At 40.1% G+C, this 16,165-nt stretch overlaps 2 protein-coding genes across 4 annotated transcripts in view; one reads left to right on the forward strand and one right to left on the reverse strand.

Annotated features, from left to right (window-relative positions):
- Positions 1-16,165, forward strand: part of LOC123611310 — a 44,680-nt gene that overhangs the window by 22,513 nt on the left and 6,002 nt on the right. For 2 of the 3 annotated variants that reach the window (XM_045503107.1, XM_045503109.1), the window contains exons 13-15: positions 2,376-2,514; positions 15,245-15,322; positions 15,801-15,881. In XM_045503107.1, the coding sequence (XP_045359063.1) occupies positions 2,376-2,514; positions 15,245-15,322; positions 15,801-15,881 (298 nt within the window). The remainder of the gene's footprint in view (positions 1-2,375; positions 2,515-15,244; positions 15,323-15,800; positions 15,882-16,165) is intronic. The other variant, XM_045503108.1, reaches the window with a different exon arrangement.
- Positions 14,850-16,165, reverse strand: part of IL12A (interleukin 12A) — a 34,738-nt gene continuing 33,422 nt past the window's right edge. The window contains exon 8 of the mRNA XM_045503128.1: positions 14,850-15,176. Within this exon, the coding sequence (XP_045359084.1) occupies positions 15,096-15,176 (81 nt within the window). The 3' untranslated portion in view covers positions 14,850-15,095. The remainder of the gene's footprint in view (positions 15,177-16,165) is intronic.

Consider the following 16,165-nt stretch of genomic DNA (forward strand, 5'->3'; position numbering starts at 1 on the left):
TCTGATTGTGTGCCGTACCTTATCTAACTAGACATCTGTGTGGAAATTCTTTTTGTACACCTTTTTATGTTTGTTTTATAGTTTATGAAAAGTTGAGAACAACGTTTTGATTCCATTACATTAAAATATGAAGCAAGAGAGAGCTGATCGCAGTGGCCCATGTTGCATTATTTTATTGTATTATCAGGGGCCTGGTGCCCTGGAGAATATGACCTTCCTTTCCAGTTTCAAAGGGTCTCTTTCCACCTGGTGTGTTTTGAGCCTTACAGTAGCATGGCTGAAGAAACTAATGTGCAAGGTGGGCCAGTGAGCCACTGAGTCCCACGGCCAGTCCCACGGCCCATGGCCCTGAGACCCGTCTGCCCTTGGGTCCTAATTCCACAGTCTTTCCACTGGGATCTGAGAGGTTCTCAGCCCTTGCAAGCTGATCAAGCCCTGGCAGATGCTACCTCAAGATGATCACAAGAAGCCAACTGCAGTCTTGCCTGGGAGGTGAAATTAAATGTGAAGGGCTTGCTTAGAACAGTGTGATTCTTGGCCTTTGCTGCAAAATGGAATTCCCAGGGGAGCTTTAAAAAAGTCTGTGGCCTGGGTTCCATCTCCAGAGATACTGACATAATTGGTTTGGGAGTGGCTTCGGCATCGGGCTTGTTAAAGCTCCCAGGGTGACTATAATGTGCTGCCAGGATTAAGAGCTACTAGGAGAGGGAATAGTACACATTCAGTGGGTAAATCTGTCTAGGAAAGGCCTGAGATGGTCCCCAGAGCTCTCGTTTACACAAGATGATGGTGGGAGGCCTTTAAATAGTCTAATTCTGCCACCAGTTGTGTGCTCTCTCTCAACCAAGTTTCTGGGCTATAAAATGGGGGATAATCTCCTAGTATTGCCCAAAGGATCATAGAAAGGTAATGGTTTTGGGGTTCTCTGAGAGTTGTGAAACTCTGTAAATCTAAGGTATTCTTGCTGATTTTATACCATTAATGATGTGTTTAACTGTCATTTATCGAAATTGCCTATTAAAAGTCAGTCTGGGATAAGAGCTAAGAGTGTCATGATCTTTTCCTTCAAAAGATGCCAGTATAGAAAGAGACAGACTATATTCATGTGGTATTAGCATAGAGATGGGTGTGGTGAATTTCAGGAAGGGTTCCCATGTGGTGACATTTGTTCTGGGTTTGAAGGGAGAGAGATTCACCGGGGAGGCAGCTCTCCCGGAAGAGGAAACCATAAGTGCCTAAGTGAGGTGATGGGGATGTGCAGCTGGGCTCAGGGCACCAGAATAGTTCCAGGAAATGGGAATGCAGAGGGCTTTGGGAAAAGTGGGGCCACAGGAGAGAGAGAGAGAGAGAGATCTTCGCTTTGTAGGCCTTGGTGACCTATTAAAGGTTGTGAGGATAATGCTAGTGATTTGTAATGGGAAGGGAGAGGGCAGGTTAAGATCCCTGGTTTTTAAAGGTGGTGCCTAGTACATTCCAGTGATTTTTTTTTTTTTTTTTTTTTTAAGTAGACTTCTCCCTCTAGGCTTGTGAGTCAGTCTGCAGAGGAGCAGAGGAGGTCCAGGACAGGAATCAGTCTCTGTAGTAGTTAAGAGGAGTCAGAAGGTGGGGCACCTGGGTGGCTCAGTTGGTTAAGCATCTGACTCTTGGATTTTGGCCCAGGTCACGATCTCATAGTTTGTGAGTTTGAGCCTCTCATTGGGCTCTGTGCTGATGGCGCAGAACCTGCTTGGAATTTTCTCTCTCCTTCTCTGCCCCTCCCCCACTCGTGCTCGCTCTCTCTCTCTCTCTCTCAAAATAAATAAATAAACTTAAAAAAAAAAAGAGGAGTCAGAAGGTGTGGATTCAAATTCAGTTCTACCATTTCCTAGATGTGGATTTAGGCAAGTTTATTAGCTTCTCTGAGATTCTTTATCCATAAAATAGCAAAGAAAGGGTTTGTTGGGGGAAAGGTGGTATTCAGTGACAGAGTGTGGCTAAAACACTCAGTGTAGTTCTGTCAATGTTTTAAATCAATTCCAGGCTGTGGAATGATCGAAGCAAAAGATGGTGAGGAACTTTAAAAGCACCTACAAAAGGGTGATTAGTTTGGGAACGTGAAACACTGAAACCAAGAAAAGGCTGAAAAGTTACATCTTAAGAAAAATAGGGCCAACATACTGGAAGCCTCAATGAAATAGAAAAGCAGGTTGGAGTAATGAGGGTCTAGAAGCAAGAGAATAAGAGGGTCTGTGATTAAGGAGTGGCATTTCGAGCACCAGAGTTTCAGTAAGCATTCAGGTCAGCACTAACCCTTCTAGTATTCCTTATTTGACATTTGTTATTGTCAACTAATGCAACTTTTATTTTTAAAAATCCCCCCCCCCCTTTTTTTCAAGGAAATCGAATTTGTTGACGGTTCACTTTTAAAATTGAAAAGTTACATTGAAGTGTATTTGGAGCAACCAGTGGAGTTTAAATTACTTTTGGTTGAAATGGATTCTGAGGAAATTGTATGGAAAGCAAAGCTGAGAGAATGTAAGTGTTTTTGTGTCTTGAATGAAAACTCTGGTTTGTGGGTTGGTTGGGGTGGGAAGACAAATAGAGTAATTGTCTGTTTCATTACCATAACATTTAAAAATGTGATTAAGAGACACAAAAACCCCAGCTAGGCTCTGATTCTCAGGCACCAATGTCCAGACCCCTCGGTCAGTGGGTATAGTTCAGTGAGTATGTGGAAACTTCAGGCAGTGGGTGGGCATAGCCAATAGAGTGTTGTTTTTTTTCCCCCTTACCATTCTGAGGTTTGGGTCTCAGAGAGAGAGAGAGAGATTTTTTTTTTTTTTTTTTTTTTTTTTTTTTTTGAGAGAGAGAGAGAAAGAGGTGGGGAGGGGCAGAGAGTGAGGGAGACACAGAATCTGAAGCGGGCCCCAGGCTCTGAACTGTCAGCATGGAGTCCGAAGCGGGGCTCAAACTCATGAACCACAGGATCATGACCTGAGCTGAAGTCAGATGCTTAACCGACTGAGCCCCCCGGCGCCCCATGGGTCTCAGATATTTTAATGTGAATTAGGGGTACCCTGACAAAGTCTCTCTCGTGACCTGGAGGTACATCGATATTTTGTCCGACCGCCTGTCTCGTTTGCCTCACGAGCTGGCGGCTCCTGCTGGGTGTGATCACAGCTGTGCTGTGGGAATGCATTTCCCTCTTCTGATATTTTGGTGCCGGGAAGTCCTCTGACAACCACCTTTTCAACATGCTCTCCTGCTCTGGGAGGAGTTGAAGAGGACTGCTGCTGATGTGGACCACCTCTGGGAGAGGGGAGACTCCGGGGGATACCCCAGATCTGCCTCTGGCCTCCTCCTCAGGCAGGTCTGAGCTTTAACTCCAATTCTATTGAAGGGAGTTATTAAAACAGCAGAAATGTGTATAGTGAGCACATTTTGGACCCAGAAGGGAGGCAAAACAGTGGGTTGGGAGTGAGGTCCTAGGGGTTCTAGTTCCAGCCCTAGAATTGACCAGCTGTACGTGGGAGTGTGGGCAAGTCTCCCAACCCCCTTGTGGCTGTTGTATCCTCATCTGCAAATGGCACTGAGGTCCCTCCTGCCACCGCCATGTGTTTGTAGTAGAAATTATTTTTGCATCATTTGCATTTTGGATTATGATACCTTAATTCTGTCCTGGTATATGTAATACAGTGTCATTTCAAAAAAGCAGCACAAGTTGGTAAGTGCCACTAGCTGGATTTTAACCCACTCTCCTATTAATTTCATTCTCCACAATTTTAATTTTGTTGTACAAATGTAATAACAATGAGGATCTGTTAAGAATTCTGTAAATCTCTTTATCATCTGAACAACATTTGAATCAATTTTCACCTACTTTCTTTTGTATCCACTGGGTTATGTGTAGACAAAGGAATTTGGTAACTGCTAATGGTAACAGAATGAGTGCTGCGTGTGGGTCATATATTCATGTCTTTCCAAAATACAGATTTCTGTCTGTTAGAGTCTGTATTTCTTGTCATGTTTTATACTCCAGAAATGAAACCTGATTTAAGCATTTTGGAATTCTCAGTCCTAGTTTAAGCATGAACCTTTTTGGTAGATGGGATTGATTCTTACTCTCAATATTATACTCTTTGTTTGTTTGTTTCTTTTTTTATTTATATTCAAGTTAGTTACCATACAGTGTAGTCTTAGCTTTAGGAATAGAATTCAGTGATTCATCTCTTACATAGTGACACCCAGTGCTTATCCTGAAAAGTGCCCTCCTTAATGCCTGTCACCCATTTAACCCCTCCTTCCACCCACTCCCCCCTCCAGCAACCCTCAGTTTGTTCTCTGTACTTAAGAGTCTCTATGGTTTGCCTCCTTCTCTGTTTTTATCTTATTTTTCCTTCCCTTCCCCTATGTTCATCTGTTGTGTTTCTTAAATTCCACATATGAAATCATATGATATCTGTCTTACTCTGACTTATTTCACTTAGCATAATACCTTCTAGTTCCATCCATGTCATTGCAAATTGCAAGATTTCATTCTTTTTCGTTGCCAAGTAGTATTCCATTGTATATAAACACCACATCTTCTTAATTCGTTTATCAGTTGATGGACATTTAGGTTCTTTCATAATTTGGCTATTATTGATAGTGCTGCTATAAACATTGGGGTGCATGTGCCCCGTTCAAATGAGCATTTTTGTATCCTTTGGATCAATTCCTAGTAGTGCAATTGCTGGGTTGTAGGGTAGTTCTATTTTTAATTTTTTTTTTTGCTTTTTTTTTAAAATTTTATTTTTTTAAATTTACATCCAAATTAGTTAGCATATAGTGCAACAATGATTTCAGGAGTAGATTCCTTAATGCCCCTTACCCATTTAGCCCATCCCCCCTCCCACAACCCTCCAGCAACCCTCAGTTTGTTCTCCAGATTTATGAGTCTCTTCTGTTTTGTCCCCCTCCCTATTTTTATATTATTTTTGTTTCCCTTCCCTTAGGTTCATCTGTTTTGTCTCTTAAAGTCCTCATATGAGTGAAGTCATATGAGTGAAGTCATGATTTTTGTCTTTCTCTGACTGACTAATTTCACTTAGTATAACACCCTCCATTTCCATCCACGTAGGTGCAAATGGCAAGATTTCATTCTTTTTGATTGGCGAGTAATACTCCATTGTATATATATACCACATCTTCTTTATCCATTCATCCATCGATGGGCATTTGGGCTCTTTCCATACTTTGGCTATTGTTGATAGTGCTGCTATAAACATGGGGGTGCATGTGTCCCTTTGAAACAGCACACCTGTATCCCGTGGATAAATACCTAGTAGTGCAATTGCTGGGTCGTAGGGTAGTTCTATTTTTAGTTTTTTGAGAAACCTCCATACTGTTTTCCAGAGTGGCTACAGCAGCTTGATTCCCACCAACAATGCAAAAGAGATCCTCTTTCTCCGCATCCTCGCCAACATCTATTGTTGCCTGAGTTGTTATGTTAGCCGTTCCGACAGGTGTAAGGTGGTATCTCATTGTGGCTTTGATTTGTATTTCCCTGATGATGAGTGACGTGTAGCATTTTTTCATGTGTCGGTTGAAAATCTGGATGTCTTCCTTGGAGAAGTGTCTATTCATGTCTTTTGCCCATTTCTTCACTGGATTATTTGTTTTTTGGGTGTTGAGTTTGATAATTTCTTTATAGATTTTGGATACTAACCCTTTATCTGATAGATCATTTGGAAATATCTTCTCCCATTCTGTAGGTTGCCTTTTAGTTTTGCTTATTGTTTCCTTAGCTGTGCAGAAGCTTTTTATTTTGATGAGGTCCCAGTAGTTCATTTTTGCTTTTGTTTCCCTTGCCTCTGGAGACGTGTTGAGTAAGAAGTTGCTGTGGCCAAGATCAAAGAGGTTTTTACCTGCTTTCTCCTCAGGATTTTGATGGCTTCCTGTCTTACATTTAAGTCTTTCATCGATTTTGAGTTTATTTTTGTGTCTGGTGTAAGAAAGTGGTCCAGGTTCATTTTTCTGCATGTTGCTGTCCAGTTTTCCCAGCCCCACTTGCTGAAGAGACTGTCTTTATTCCATTGGATATTCTTTCCTGCTTTGTCAAAGATTAGTTGGCCATATGTTTGTGGGTCCATTTCTGGGTTCTCTATTCTGTTCCATTGATCTGAGTGTCTGTTTTTGTGCCAGTACCATACTGTCTTGATCATTACAGCTTTGTAGTATAGCTTGAAGTCCAGGATTGTGATGCCTCCTGCTTTGGTTTTCTTTTTCAAGATTGTTTTGGCTATTGGGGTCTTTCCTGGTTCCATACAAATTTTAGGATTATTTTTTTTAGCTCTGTGAAGAATGCTGGTATTACTTTGATAGGGATTGCATTGGATATGTAGATTGCTTTGGGTAGTATCGACATTTTAACAATATTTGTTCTTCCTATCCAGGAGCATGGAATCTTTTTCTATCTTTTTGTGTCTTCTTCAATTTCTTTCATAAGCTTTCTATAGTTTTCAGTGTATAGATTTTTTACCTCTTTGGTTAGGTTTATTCCTAGGTATTTTATGGTTTTTTGTGCAACTGTAAATAGGATTGATTCCTTGATTTCTCTTTCTGTTGCTTCATTGTTGGTGTATAGGAATGCAACCAATTTCTGTGCATTGATTTTATATCCTGCAACTTTGCTGAATTCATGAATCCATTCTAGAAGTTTTTTGGTGAATCTTTTGGGTTTTCCATACAGAGTATCATGTCATCTGCGAAGAGTGAAAGTTTGACCTCCTCCTGGCCAATTTGGATGTATTTTATTTCTTTGTGTTGTGTGATTGCAGAGGCTAAGACTTCCAGTACTATGTTGAATAACAGTGGCGAGAGTGGACTTCCCTGTCTTTTTCCAGACCTTAGGGGGAAAGCTCTCAGTTTTTCCCCATTGAGGATGATATTAGCATTGGGTCGTTCAATATGGCTTTTATGATCTCGAGGTGTGATCCTTCTATCCCTACTTTCTTGAGGGTTTTTTTCAAGAAAAGATGCTGTATTTTGTCAAATGCTTTCTCTGCATCTGTTGAGAGGATCATATGGTTCTTGTCCTTTCTTTTATTAATGTGATGAATCACGTTAATTGTTTTGTGGACATTGAACCAGCCCTGCATCCCAGGTATAAATCCCGCTTGGTTGTGGTGAATAGTTTTTTTAATATATTGTTGGATCTGGTTGGCTAATATCTTGTTGAGGATTTTTGCATCCATGTTCATCAGGGAAATTGGTCTATAGTTCTCCTTTTTAGTGGAGTCTCTGTCTGGTTTTGGACAAGGTAATGCTGGCTTCATACAAAGAGTTTGGAAGTTTTCCTTCCATTTCTATTTTTTGGAACAGTTTCGAGAGAATAGGTGTGAACTCTTCCTTAAATGTTTGGTAGAATTCCCCTGGAAAGCCATCTGGTCCTGGACTCTTGTTTTTTGGCAGATTTTTTATTACTAATTCGATTTCCTTACTGGTTATGGGTCTGTTCAAATTTTCTATTTCTTCCTGTTTCAGTTTTGGTAGTGTATATGTTTCTAGGAAGTTGTCCATTTCTTCCTGATTACCCATTTTATTGGCATATAATTGCTCATAATAATTTCTTATTATTTTTATTTCTGTTGTGTTGGTTGTGATCTCTCCTCTTTCATTCTTGATTTTATTTATTTGGGTCTTTTCCTTTTTCTTCTTGATCAAACTGGCTAGTGGTTTATCAATTTTGTTCATTCTTTCAAAGAGCCAGCTTCTGGTTTCATTGATCTGTTCTACTGTTTTTTTTTTTTTTGGTTTTGATAGCATTGATTTCTGCTCTAATCTTTATTATTTCCTGTCTTCTGCTGGTTTTGGGTTTTATTTGCTGTTCTTTTTCCAGCTCCTTAAGGCATAAGGTTAGGTGGTGTATCTGAGATCTTTCTTCCTTCTTTAGGAAGACCTGGATTGCTATATACTCTCCTCTTATGACTGCCTTTGCTGCATGTCAGAAGTTTTGGGTTGTGGTGTTATCATTTTCATTGACTTCCATATACTTTTTAGTTTCCTCTTGAACTGCTTGGTTAGCCTATTCATTCTTTAGTAGGATGTTCTTTAGTCTCCAAGTATTTGTTACCTTTCCAAATTTTTTCTTGTGGTTGATTTCGAGTTTCATAGTGTTGTGGTCTGAAAATATGCACGGTATGATCTCCATCTTTTTGTACTTACTTAGGATCTATTTTTAATTTTTTGAGGAACCTCCATATTGTTTTCCAGAGTGGCCACACCAATTTGCATTCAACAGTGCAAAAGGGTTCCCCTTTCTCTGCATCCTCAGCAACATCTGTTGTTTCCTGAGTTGTTAATTTTAGCCATTCTGACAGATGTGAGGTGGTATCTCATTGTGGTTTGATTTATATTTCCCTGATGATGAGTGATGTTGAGCATTTTTCATGTGTATGTTAGCCATCTGGATGTTGTCTTTGGAAAAATGTCTGTTCATGTCTTTTCCCATTTCTTCACTGGATTATTTCTTTTTTGGGTGTTGAGTTTGGTAAGTTATTTATAGATTTTAGATAATAACTGTTTATCTGATATGTCATTTGCAAATATCTTCTCCCATTCTTTCCGTTGTCTTTTAGTTTTGTTGAGTGTTTCCTTTGCTGTGTAAAGCTTTTTATCTTAATGGGGTCCCAATAGTTCATTTTTTTTAAGTTTATTTATTTCGAGAGAGACAGAGACAGCATTGAGTGGGGGGGGGGGAGCAGGGAGGGAGAGAGAGAATCCCAAGCAGGCTATACATTGCCAGTACAGAGCGTGATGTGGGGCTTGAACTCATGAAACTGTGAGATCATGACCTGAGCCAAAACCAAGAGTCAGACGCTTAACTGACTGAGCTACCCAGGCACCCTGCCCCCCTCCAATAGTTCATTTTTGTTTTTATCTCCCTTGTCTCCAGAGACATATCAAGTAAGAAGTTGCTGTGGCTGAGGTCAGAGAGGCTGCTGCCTGTTTTCTCCTGTGGGATTTTGATTCATTCTTGTCTTACATTTAGGTGTTTCATCCATTTTGAATTTATTTTTGTGTATGTTGTAAGAAAGTGGTCCAGTTTCATTTTTCTGCATATTATTGTCCAGTTCTCCCAGCACCATTTGCTAAAGAGATTGTCTTTATTCCATTGGATAGTCTTTCCTGCTTTGTCAAAGATTAGTTGCCCGTATATTTGTGGGTCCGTTCCTGGGCTCTCTATTCTATTCCATTGTTCTACATGTCTGTTTTTGTGCCAGTGCCACACTGTCTTGATGATTACAGCTTTGTAATACAGGTTAAAGTTCGGATTATGATGCTTCCAGCTTTGGTTTTCTTTTTTCAACATTGATTTGGCTATTTGGGGTCTTTTGTGTTTCCATAAAATTTTAGGATTGTTTGTTCTATCTCTGTGAAGAATGCTGGTGTTATTTTGATAGGGATTGCATTGAATGTGTAGATTGCTTTGGATAGTATCGACATTTTAACATTTGTTCTTCCAATCCATGAGCATGGAATGTTTTTCCATTTCTTTGCGTCTCCTTCAATTTCTTTTATAAGCTTTCTATAGTTTTCAGCATACAGATCTTTTATCTCTTTGGTTAGGTTTATTCCTAGATAACTTATCATTTTTGGTGCAATTGTAAATGGCATTGATTCCTTGATATCTCTTTCTGTTGCTGCATTATTGGTGTATAGAAATAACTGATTTCTGTACATTGATTTTATATCCTGGCACTTTGCCGAATTCATGTATCAGCTCTAGCAGTTTTTTGGTGGAGTCTTCATGTTTTCCATGTAGAGTATCAAATCATCTGTGAAGAGTGAAAGTTTTGACTTTTTCTTTGACAGTTTGGATGCCTTTTATTTCTTTGTGTTGTCTGATTGCTGAGGACTTCCAACACTATGTTGAGCAACAGTGGTGAGAGTGGACATCCCTCTAGCATTCCTGATCTTAGGGGGCAAGTTCTCAGTTTTTCCCCATTGAAGATGATATTAGCTGTGGGCCTTTCATATATGGCTCTTATGATGTTAAGGTATATTCCTTCTATCCTGATACTCTTGAGGGTTTTTATCAAGAAACGATTTGCTGTATTTTGTCAAATGCTTTTTCTCCATATATTGACAGGATCATATGGTTCTTATCCTTTCTTCTATTAATGTCTTGTATCACATCGATTGATTTTTGTATATTGAACCAGCCCTGCAGCCCAGGAATGAATCTCACTTGATCACGATGAATAATTCTTTTCAATTAATTTTTTTAATGTTTTTATTTTTGAGAGAGAGAGAGAGAGAGAATGAGCAGGGGAGGGGCACAGAGAGAGAGGGACAGAGGATCTAAGTAGACTCTACTGACAGCAGCAAGCCCCATGTAGGCCGTGAACTTACAGATTGTGAGATCATGACCTGAGCTGAAATCAGCCACTCAACCAACTGAGCCACCCAGGTGCCCCATGAATAATTCTTTTAATGTACTGTTGAATTCAATTTGCTAGTATCTTGTTGAGAATTTGTTTTATTAAGTTTTTATTTATTTGTTTTGAGAGAGGGAGAGAGAGCACAATTTGAGGAGGAACAGAGAGGGAGGGGGAGAGAGAGAATCCCAAGCAGCCTCCACATGTCAGTGCAGAGCCTGATGAGGGGCTCAGATTCACGAATCTTGAGATCATGACCTAAGCCGAAATCAAGAGTCAGATGCTTAACCAACTGAGCTACCCAGGCGCCCCTTGTTGAGAGTTTTTGCATCCAGCTTCATCAGGCATATTGATCTGTAATTCTCCTTTTCAGTGGGGTCTTTGTCTGTTTTGGAATCAAGGTAATGCTGGGTTCATAGGATGACTTTGGAAGCTTTCCTTCCATTTGACTTTTTGGAGCAGTTTGAAAAGAGGATGTATTAACTCTGCTTTAAATGTCTGATAGAATTCACCTGGAAGCCATATGGCCTAGGACTCTTATTTGTTGGGAGATTTCTGATAACTGTTTCAATTTCTTTTTTTTCTTCTTTTAAATTTTTTTTAATGTTTATTTATTTTTGAGAGAGAGAGAGCATGAGCAGGGGAGGGGCAGAGAGGGTGGGAGACACAGAATCTGAAGCAGGCTCCAGGCTCTGAGCTGTCAGCACAGAGCCCAACGTGGGGCTCGAACCCACCAACTGTGAGATCATGACCTGAGCCAAAGTCAGACGCTTAACCAACTAAACCACCCAGGCACCTCCTGATTCAATTTCTTTGCTGGTTATGGGTCTGTTCAAAGTTTCTATTTATTCCCGTTTGAATTTTGGTAGTGAGTGAATGTCTAGGAATTTGTCCATTTCTTCCAGATTGTCCAGTTTGTTGGCATATAATTTTTCGTATTATTCTCTTACAATTGTATTTCTGTGGTGTTAGTTGTGATCTCTTTCATTCATGATTTTATCTGTTTAGGTCCTCTTTTCTTTGTGAGGAGTCTGGCTGGGAGTTTATCAATTTTGTTTATTCTTTCAGAAATCCAGCTCTTAGTTTCATTGATCTGTTCTGGGTTTTATTTTTAGATTCTTTATTGTTTATTTCTGTTCTAATCTTTATTATTTCCCTTCTGTTAGCTTTGGACTTTATTTGGTGCTTCTTTTCTAGCTTCTTTAGGTGTAAGGCTAGGTTGTGTATTTGGGACCTTTCTTGCTTCTTGAAATAGGCCTGAGTTGAAATGTATTTTCTTCTTAGGACTGCCTTTGAGTCATCCCAAAGGGCTTGGACTGTCATGTTTTCATTTTTACTTGCTTCCATGTATTTTTTAAATTTCTTCTTTAATTTCCTGGTTAACCATTCATTCTTTAGTAGGATGTTCTTTAACCTCCATGTATTTGGGGGCTTTCCAAATTTTTTCTTGTGGTTGATTTTAAGTTTCGTAGCATTGTGATCTGAAAATATGCATGGTGTGAAATCAACCTTTTTGTACCTGTTGAGGGCTCTTTTGTGACCCAGTATGTGATCTGTTTTGGAGAATGTTCCATGTACACTCAAGAAGAATGTGTATTCTGCTGCTTTCGGATGAAATGTTCTGAATATCTGTGTTAAGTCCCTCTCATCCAGTGTGTCATTCAGAGCTGTTGTTTGCTTGTTGATTTTCTGTTTAGATGATCTGTCCTTTGCTATAAGTGGAGTGTTGAAGTCTCCTACGATCATGGTGTTGTTATCAATGAGTTTGTTTATGTTTGTGATTAATTGATTTATATGTTTGGGTGCTTTCACATTGGGGACATAAATATTTACAACTGTTAGTTCTTCTTGATGGATAGACCCCTTAGTTATGATATAGTGCCCTTTATTTCTTGTTACAATCTTTGTTTTAAAATCTAGTTTGTCTAATATAAGTATGGATACTCCAGCTTTCTTTTGATGTCCATTAGCATGATAGATTGTTCTCCATCCCCTCACTTTCAATCTGCAGGTATCTCTTTTAGGCAACATATAGATGGATCTTGGTGGTTTTTTTTTTTTTTTTTTTTATTTTATTTTTATCCATTATGATACCATTTGCCTTTTGATTGGGGCATTTAGTCCATTTACATTCAGAGTGATTATTGAAAGATACGAATTTAGCGCCATTGTGTTATCCATGGATTTCATGTTTGTTGTGATGTTCTCTGGTCCTTTGTAATCTCTGCTGCTTCCCACTCACAGAGTCCTTAGGATCTCTTGCAGGGCTGGTTTAGCGGTCATGAGCTCCTTTAGTTTTTGTTTGTCTGGGAAAGTCTTTATCTCCCCTTCTATTCTGAATGACAGCCTTACTGGATAAAGGATTCTTGCCTGCATATTTTTCCTATTCAGCACATTGAATATTTCCTGTCACTCCCTTCTGGCCTGCCAAGTTTCAGTGGACAGGTCTGCTACTACTGTTATATGTCTACCCTTTTTTGTCCCTAGCTGCTTTCAGAATTCTCTGTCTTTGTATTTTTCCAGTTTCACTATGATATGTCATGGTGTTGACCTGTTTTTGTTGACGTTGAAGGGAGTTCGCTCTGCCTCTTGGACGTAGATGCTTGTTTCCTTCCCCAGATTAGGGAAATTCTCAGCTTTAATTTGTTCAAATAAACCTTTTGCCCCTTTCTCTCACTCTTCTTCTTCTGGGACTCCTGTGGTCCGGATATTGTTTTGTTTTATGGAATCACTTAGTTCTCTAATTCTCCCTTCGTGATCTAGTAATTTCCTCTCCCTCTTTTTTTCAGCTTCATTATTTTCCATGATTTTATCTTTTATTTCACATATTCTCTCCTCTGCTTCTTCCGTCCTCACTGTCACTGTATCTAGTTTATTTTGCATCTCAGGTACAGCATTTTTAAATTCATCCTAACTAGTTAGTCTTTGATCTCTGCAGCAAGAGTTTCCCTGGTGTCCTCTATGCTTTTTTTAAGCCAAGCTATTAGTCTTATGACTGTTATTCTAAATTCTTGTTCAGGCATATTGTTTATATCTGTTTTGAGCAATCCTCTGTGATTTCTTCTTGACCTTTCTTTTGGAGAGAATTCCTCCATTTTGTCATTTTGGCTAAGCTTCTGTCTTTTGCGTGTTTTAAAGCTTGTTATGTGTCCTGCACTTGTGAGTACTACTATATTAAAGAGGGGTCAAACACTGCCCACGTCCTGGCACTTCAGGAAGTGTTTGTAGAGTGGGTTGAGCACACTCTGTTATTGCGTATTTGGCTGCTCTATCTCGCTGGTCAGTCCTCTGCAGAGCTCCTCCTTGCTTGAGGTGGTGGAGTGTTTGAACCTTCAAACACATGTGCTTTGATTTGTTTGTTGAGGTAGCCCTTGATCCTGCCAAACTGTCTCCCTCTGCTGTGGAGATCCTTCTGTTACTCTGCAGACTGATTTCCTGGGTGTTCCAAGTGATCTGACCTCCGTACAGCTGTGTTTGAGGGATGAGGAAAATCCCGGTCCCCCTACTTGTTTGCCATCTTAACTCCCTCCTCAATATTATACTCTTAAGTTAGTAGTTGAAACAGGCCCTTTTATCTGAGCAAAAACTATTTACCTGTAAATAGTCTTAGTTGGGACTGTGGGCAGGGGGGATTGTGTTGTTTTTCTTGGTATTCATTATTTGTTCAGATAAATGAACCTGAAAAATGTTACTTTTTAGTCATCGCTAATGCCACTGTAAGAGAGGTATTTAACATGTAGCAATCTGAATACCATATTCTCTGGACTAAGAATAGATTTCTTGGTAGTTTTAAAGACCACTTTAGGGGCGCCTGGGTGGCGCAGTCGGTTAAGCGTCCGACTTCGGCCAGGTCACTATCTCGCGTCCGTGAGTTCGAGCCCCGCGTCGGGCTCTGAGCTGATGGCTCAGAGCCTGGAGCCTGTTTCCGATTCTGTGTTTCCCTCTCTCTCTGCCCCTCCCCCATTCATGCTCTGTCTCTCTCTGTCCCAAAGGTAGATAAATGTTGGAAAAAAAAAAAAAAATTAAAGACCACTTTATAAGACCTCTCATGTTGGTTTTTAAAAACATATTTAATAGTGCTCTGCATTATGGGGTGTCTGGGTGACTTGGTTGAGCATCTGACCTTGGCTTAGGTCATGATCTCACGGTTTGTGGGTTCAAGCCCTGCATCAGGCTCTGCTCTGACAGCTCAGAGCCTGGAGCCTGCTTCACAGTCTGTGTGTGTGTCTCTCTCTCTGCCCCTCCCCTACTCGTGCTCTCTCTCTCTCTCTGTCAAAAATAAACATTTTTTAAAAAACCTTATAAGATACTCTTGTTGTAAGATGTTTCTGGTCTCCACTGTATTTGGGGGGGAGGAATGGCTAAACTAATGGTTAATTGAGATTGCTCGTCACTCTTAAGGCATCTTCACTAAAGGGACCCAAAGAAGGCCTGCATGAGGCATAGACTCTTCATGGAGCAGGGATTGCATTTCAAACAGGGAAGGTGGCATAAAGTCACAATGATATGTTCAGAAGGACCTCCCCATGTATGGTGTTCCCAAAGTGCAGAATGATAATATATGAGATTGTTTTCGGTGGAGTACATATAAATACATTTAAAATAAGAAATATTTATCTTTATGTCTTCATTATCCATACCACAAGTGATACCAGTGCGGTTAGAGATGTAAAGAAATACTGAGTAAGTAACATTTCACCTGGCATATGGGTTTAGCAAAAATCGGGACAGTTGCAGTGGATGACTGGAGGGTAGGAAACATTTGCCCTGTAGGACCTGTTGAAAAGAGTACTCGTTATTTATCTCAAAAAATTGACTTAAGTCAAATTTTGTACTATTTCCAGCTGATGCGTATTATACTTTAACAGGTGACTGGGTTCAGCATGATCAGAATCAGAACATTTCGAAAAGCAGCACAAGTGGTAAGTACTAGTTAACTGGACATTAAACGAGTTTTAATCTATTCCTTTATTCCTTCTACCTACTAGAATTTTTATTTTGCTGTGCAAATGTGGCTTCATTATCTGCTGGGGCTGGGGGCTCAGTCAGTTAAGTGTCCGACTCTTAATCTTGGCTCTGGTCATGATCTCACGGTTTGGTTCGTGAGTTCGAGCCCCACATCGGGTTCTTCACTGACGGTTTGGAGCCTGCTTGGGATTCTCTCTTTCTCTACCTCTCTCTCTGCCCCTCCCCTGCTTTCTCTCTCTCAAAAATAAACTATAAAAAATTTTTTTAAAAAAAGATCTAAGTGTTCTGTAATTCTCTTAATCATCTGAACAAACTTTGAATTCATTCTCGATTTGTTCGTACCTGGATGATGATTTTTTTAAAAATCCAGATTAAGGGTGGGTAGAAAATAATATAAGGAAAGCAAATTTGTTGATTTTTTTTTTTTTTAAGGTAACAGGAGGCGAAAAATGAATAGCAGCTTATCTGATGAGGAAGTCTATGACAAAAGAATGAAGCAGGTTGATACTTCAGGTTTGTAAAAATGTCATCAGTGGCTGTAAATTATTTTCCCTGCTTCCCCCCGTTAATATTTATCCAAGCCCGTGCTGTTGGGCCAGTCTTCTGGAGCCACGTTAGTTGAGCCTGCCCTCCCAGATATCTTCCCTCTGTGTCCCAACTCCTCCTCGGGCCCGGATAAGGGTCCTCCTGGGTCTGCCCCACGCTGTTTCCAGCTTGAGTCCCCACTCCACCCCTTCACTCACTCTAAATAGAAGGGGGCACCAGGGGGAGCTCCCTTGCAGTCTATAAGGATAGGG

Source organism: Leopardus geoffroyi, chromosome C2 (assembly GCF_018350155.1).
Source record: "Leopardus geoffroyi isolate Oge1 chromosome C2, O.geoffroyi_Oge1_pat1.0, whole genome shotgun sequence".
Classification (NCBI taxonomy): Eukaryota; Metazoa; Chordata; class Mammalia; order Carnivora; family Felidae; genus Leopardus; species Leopardus geoffroyi.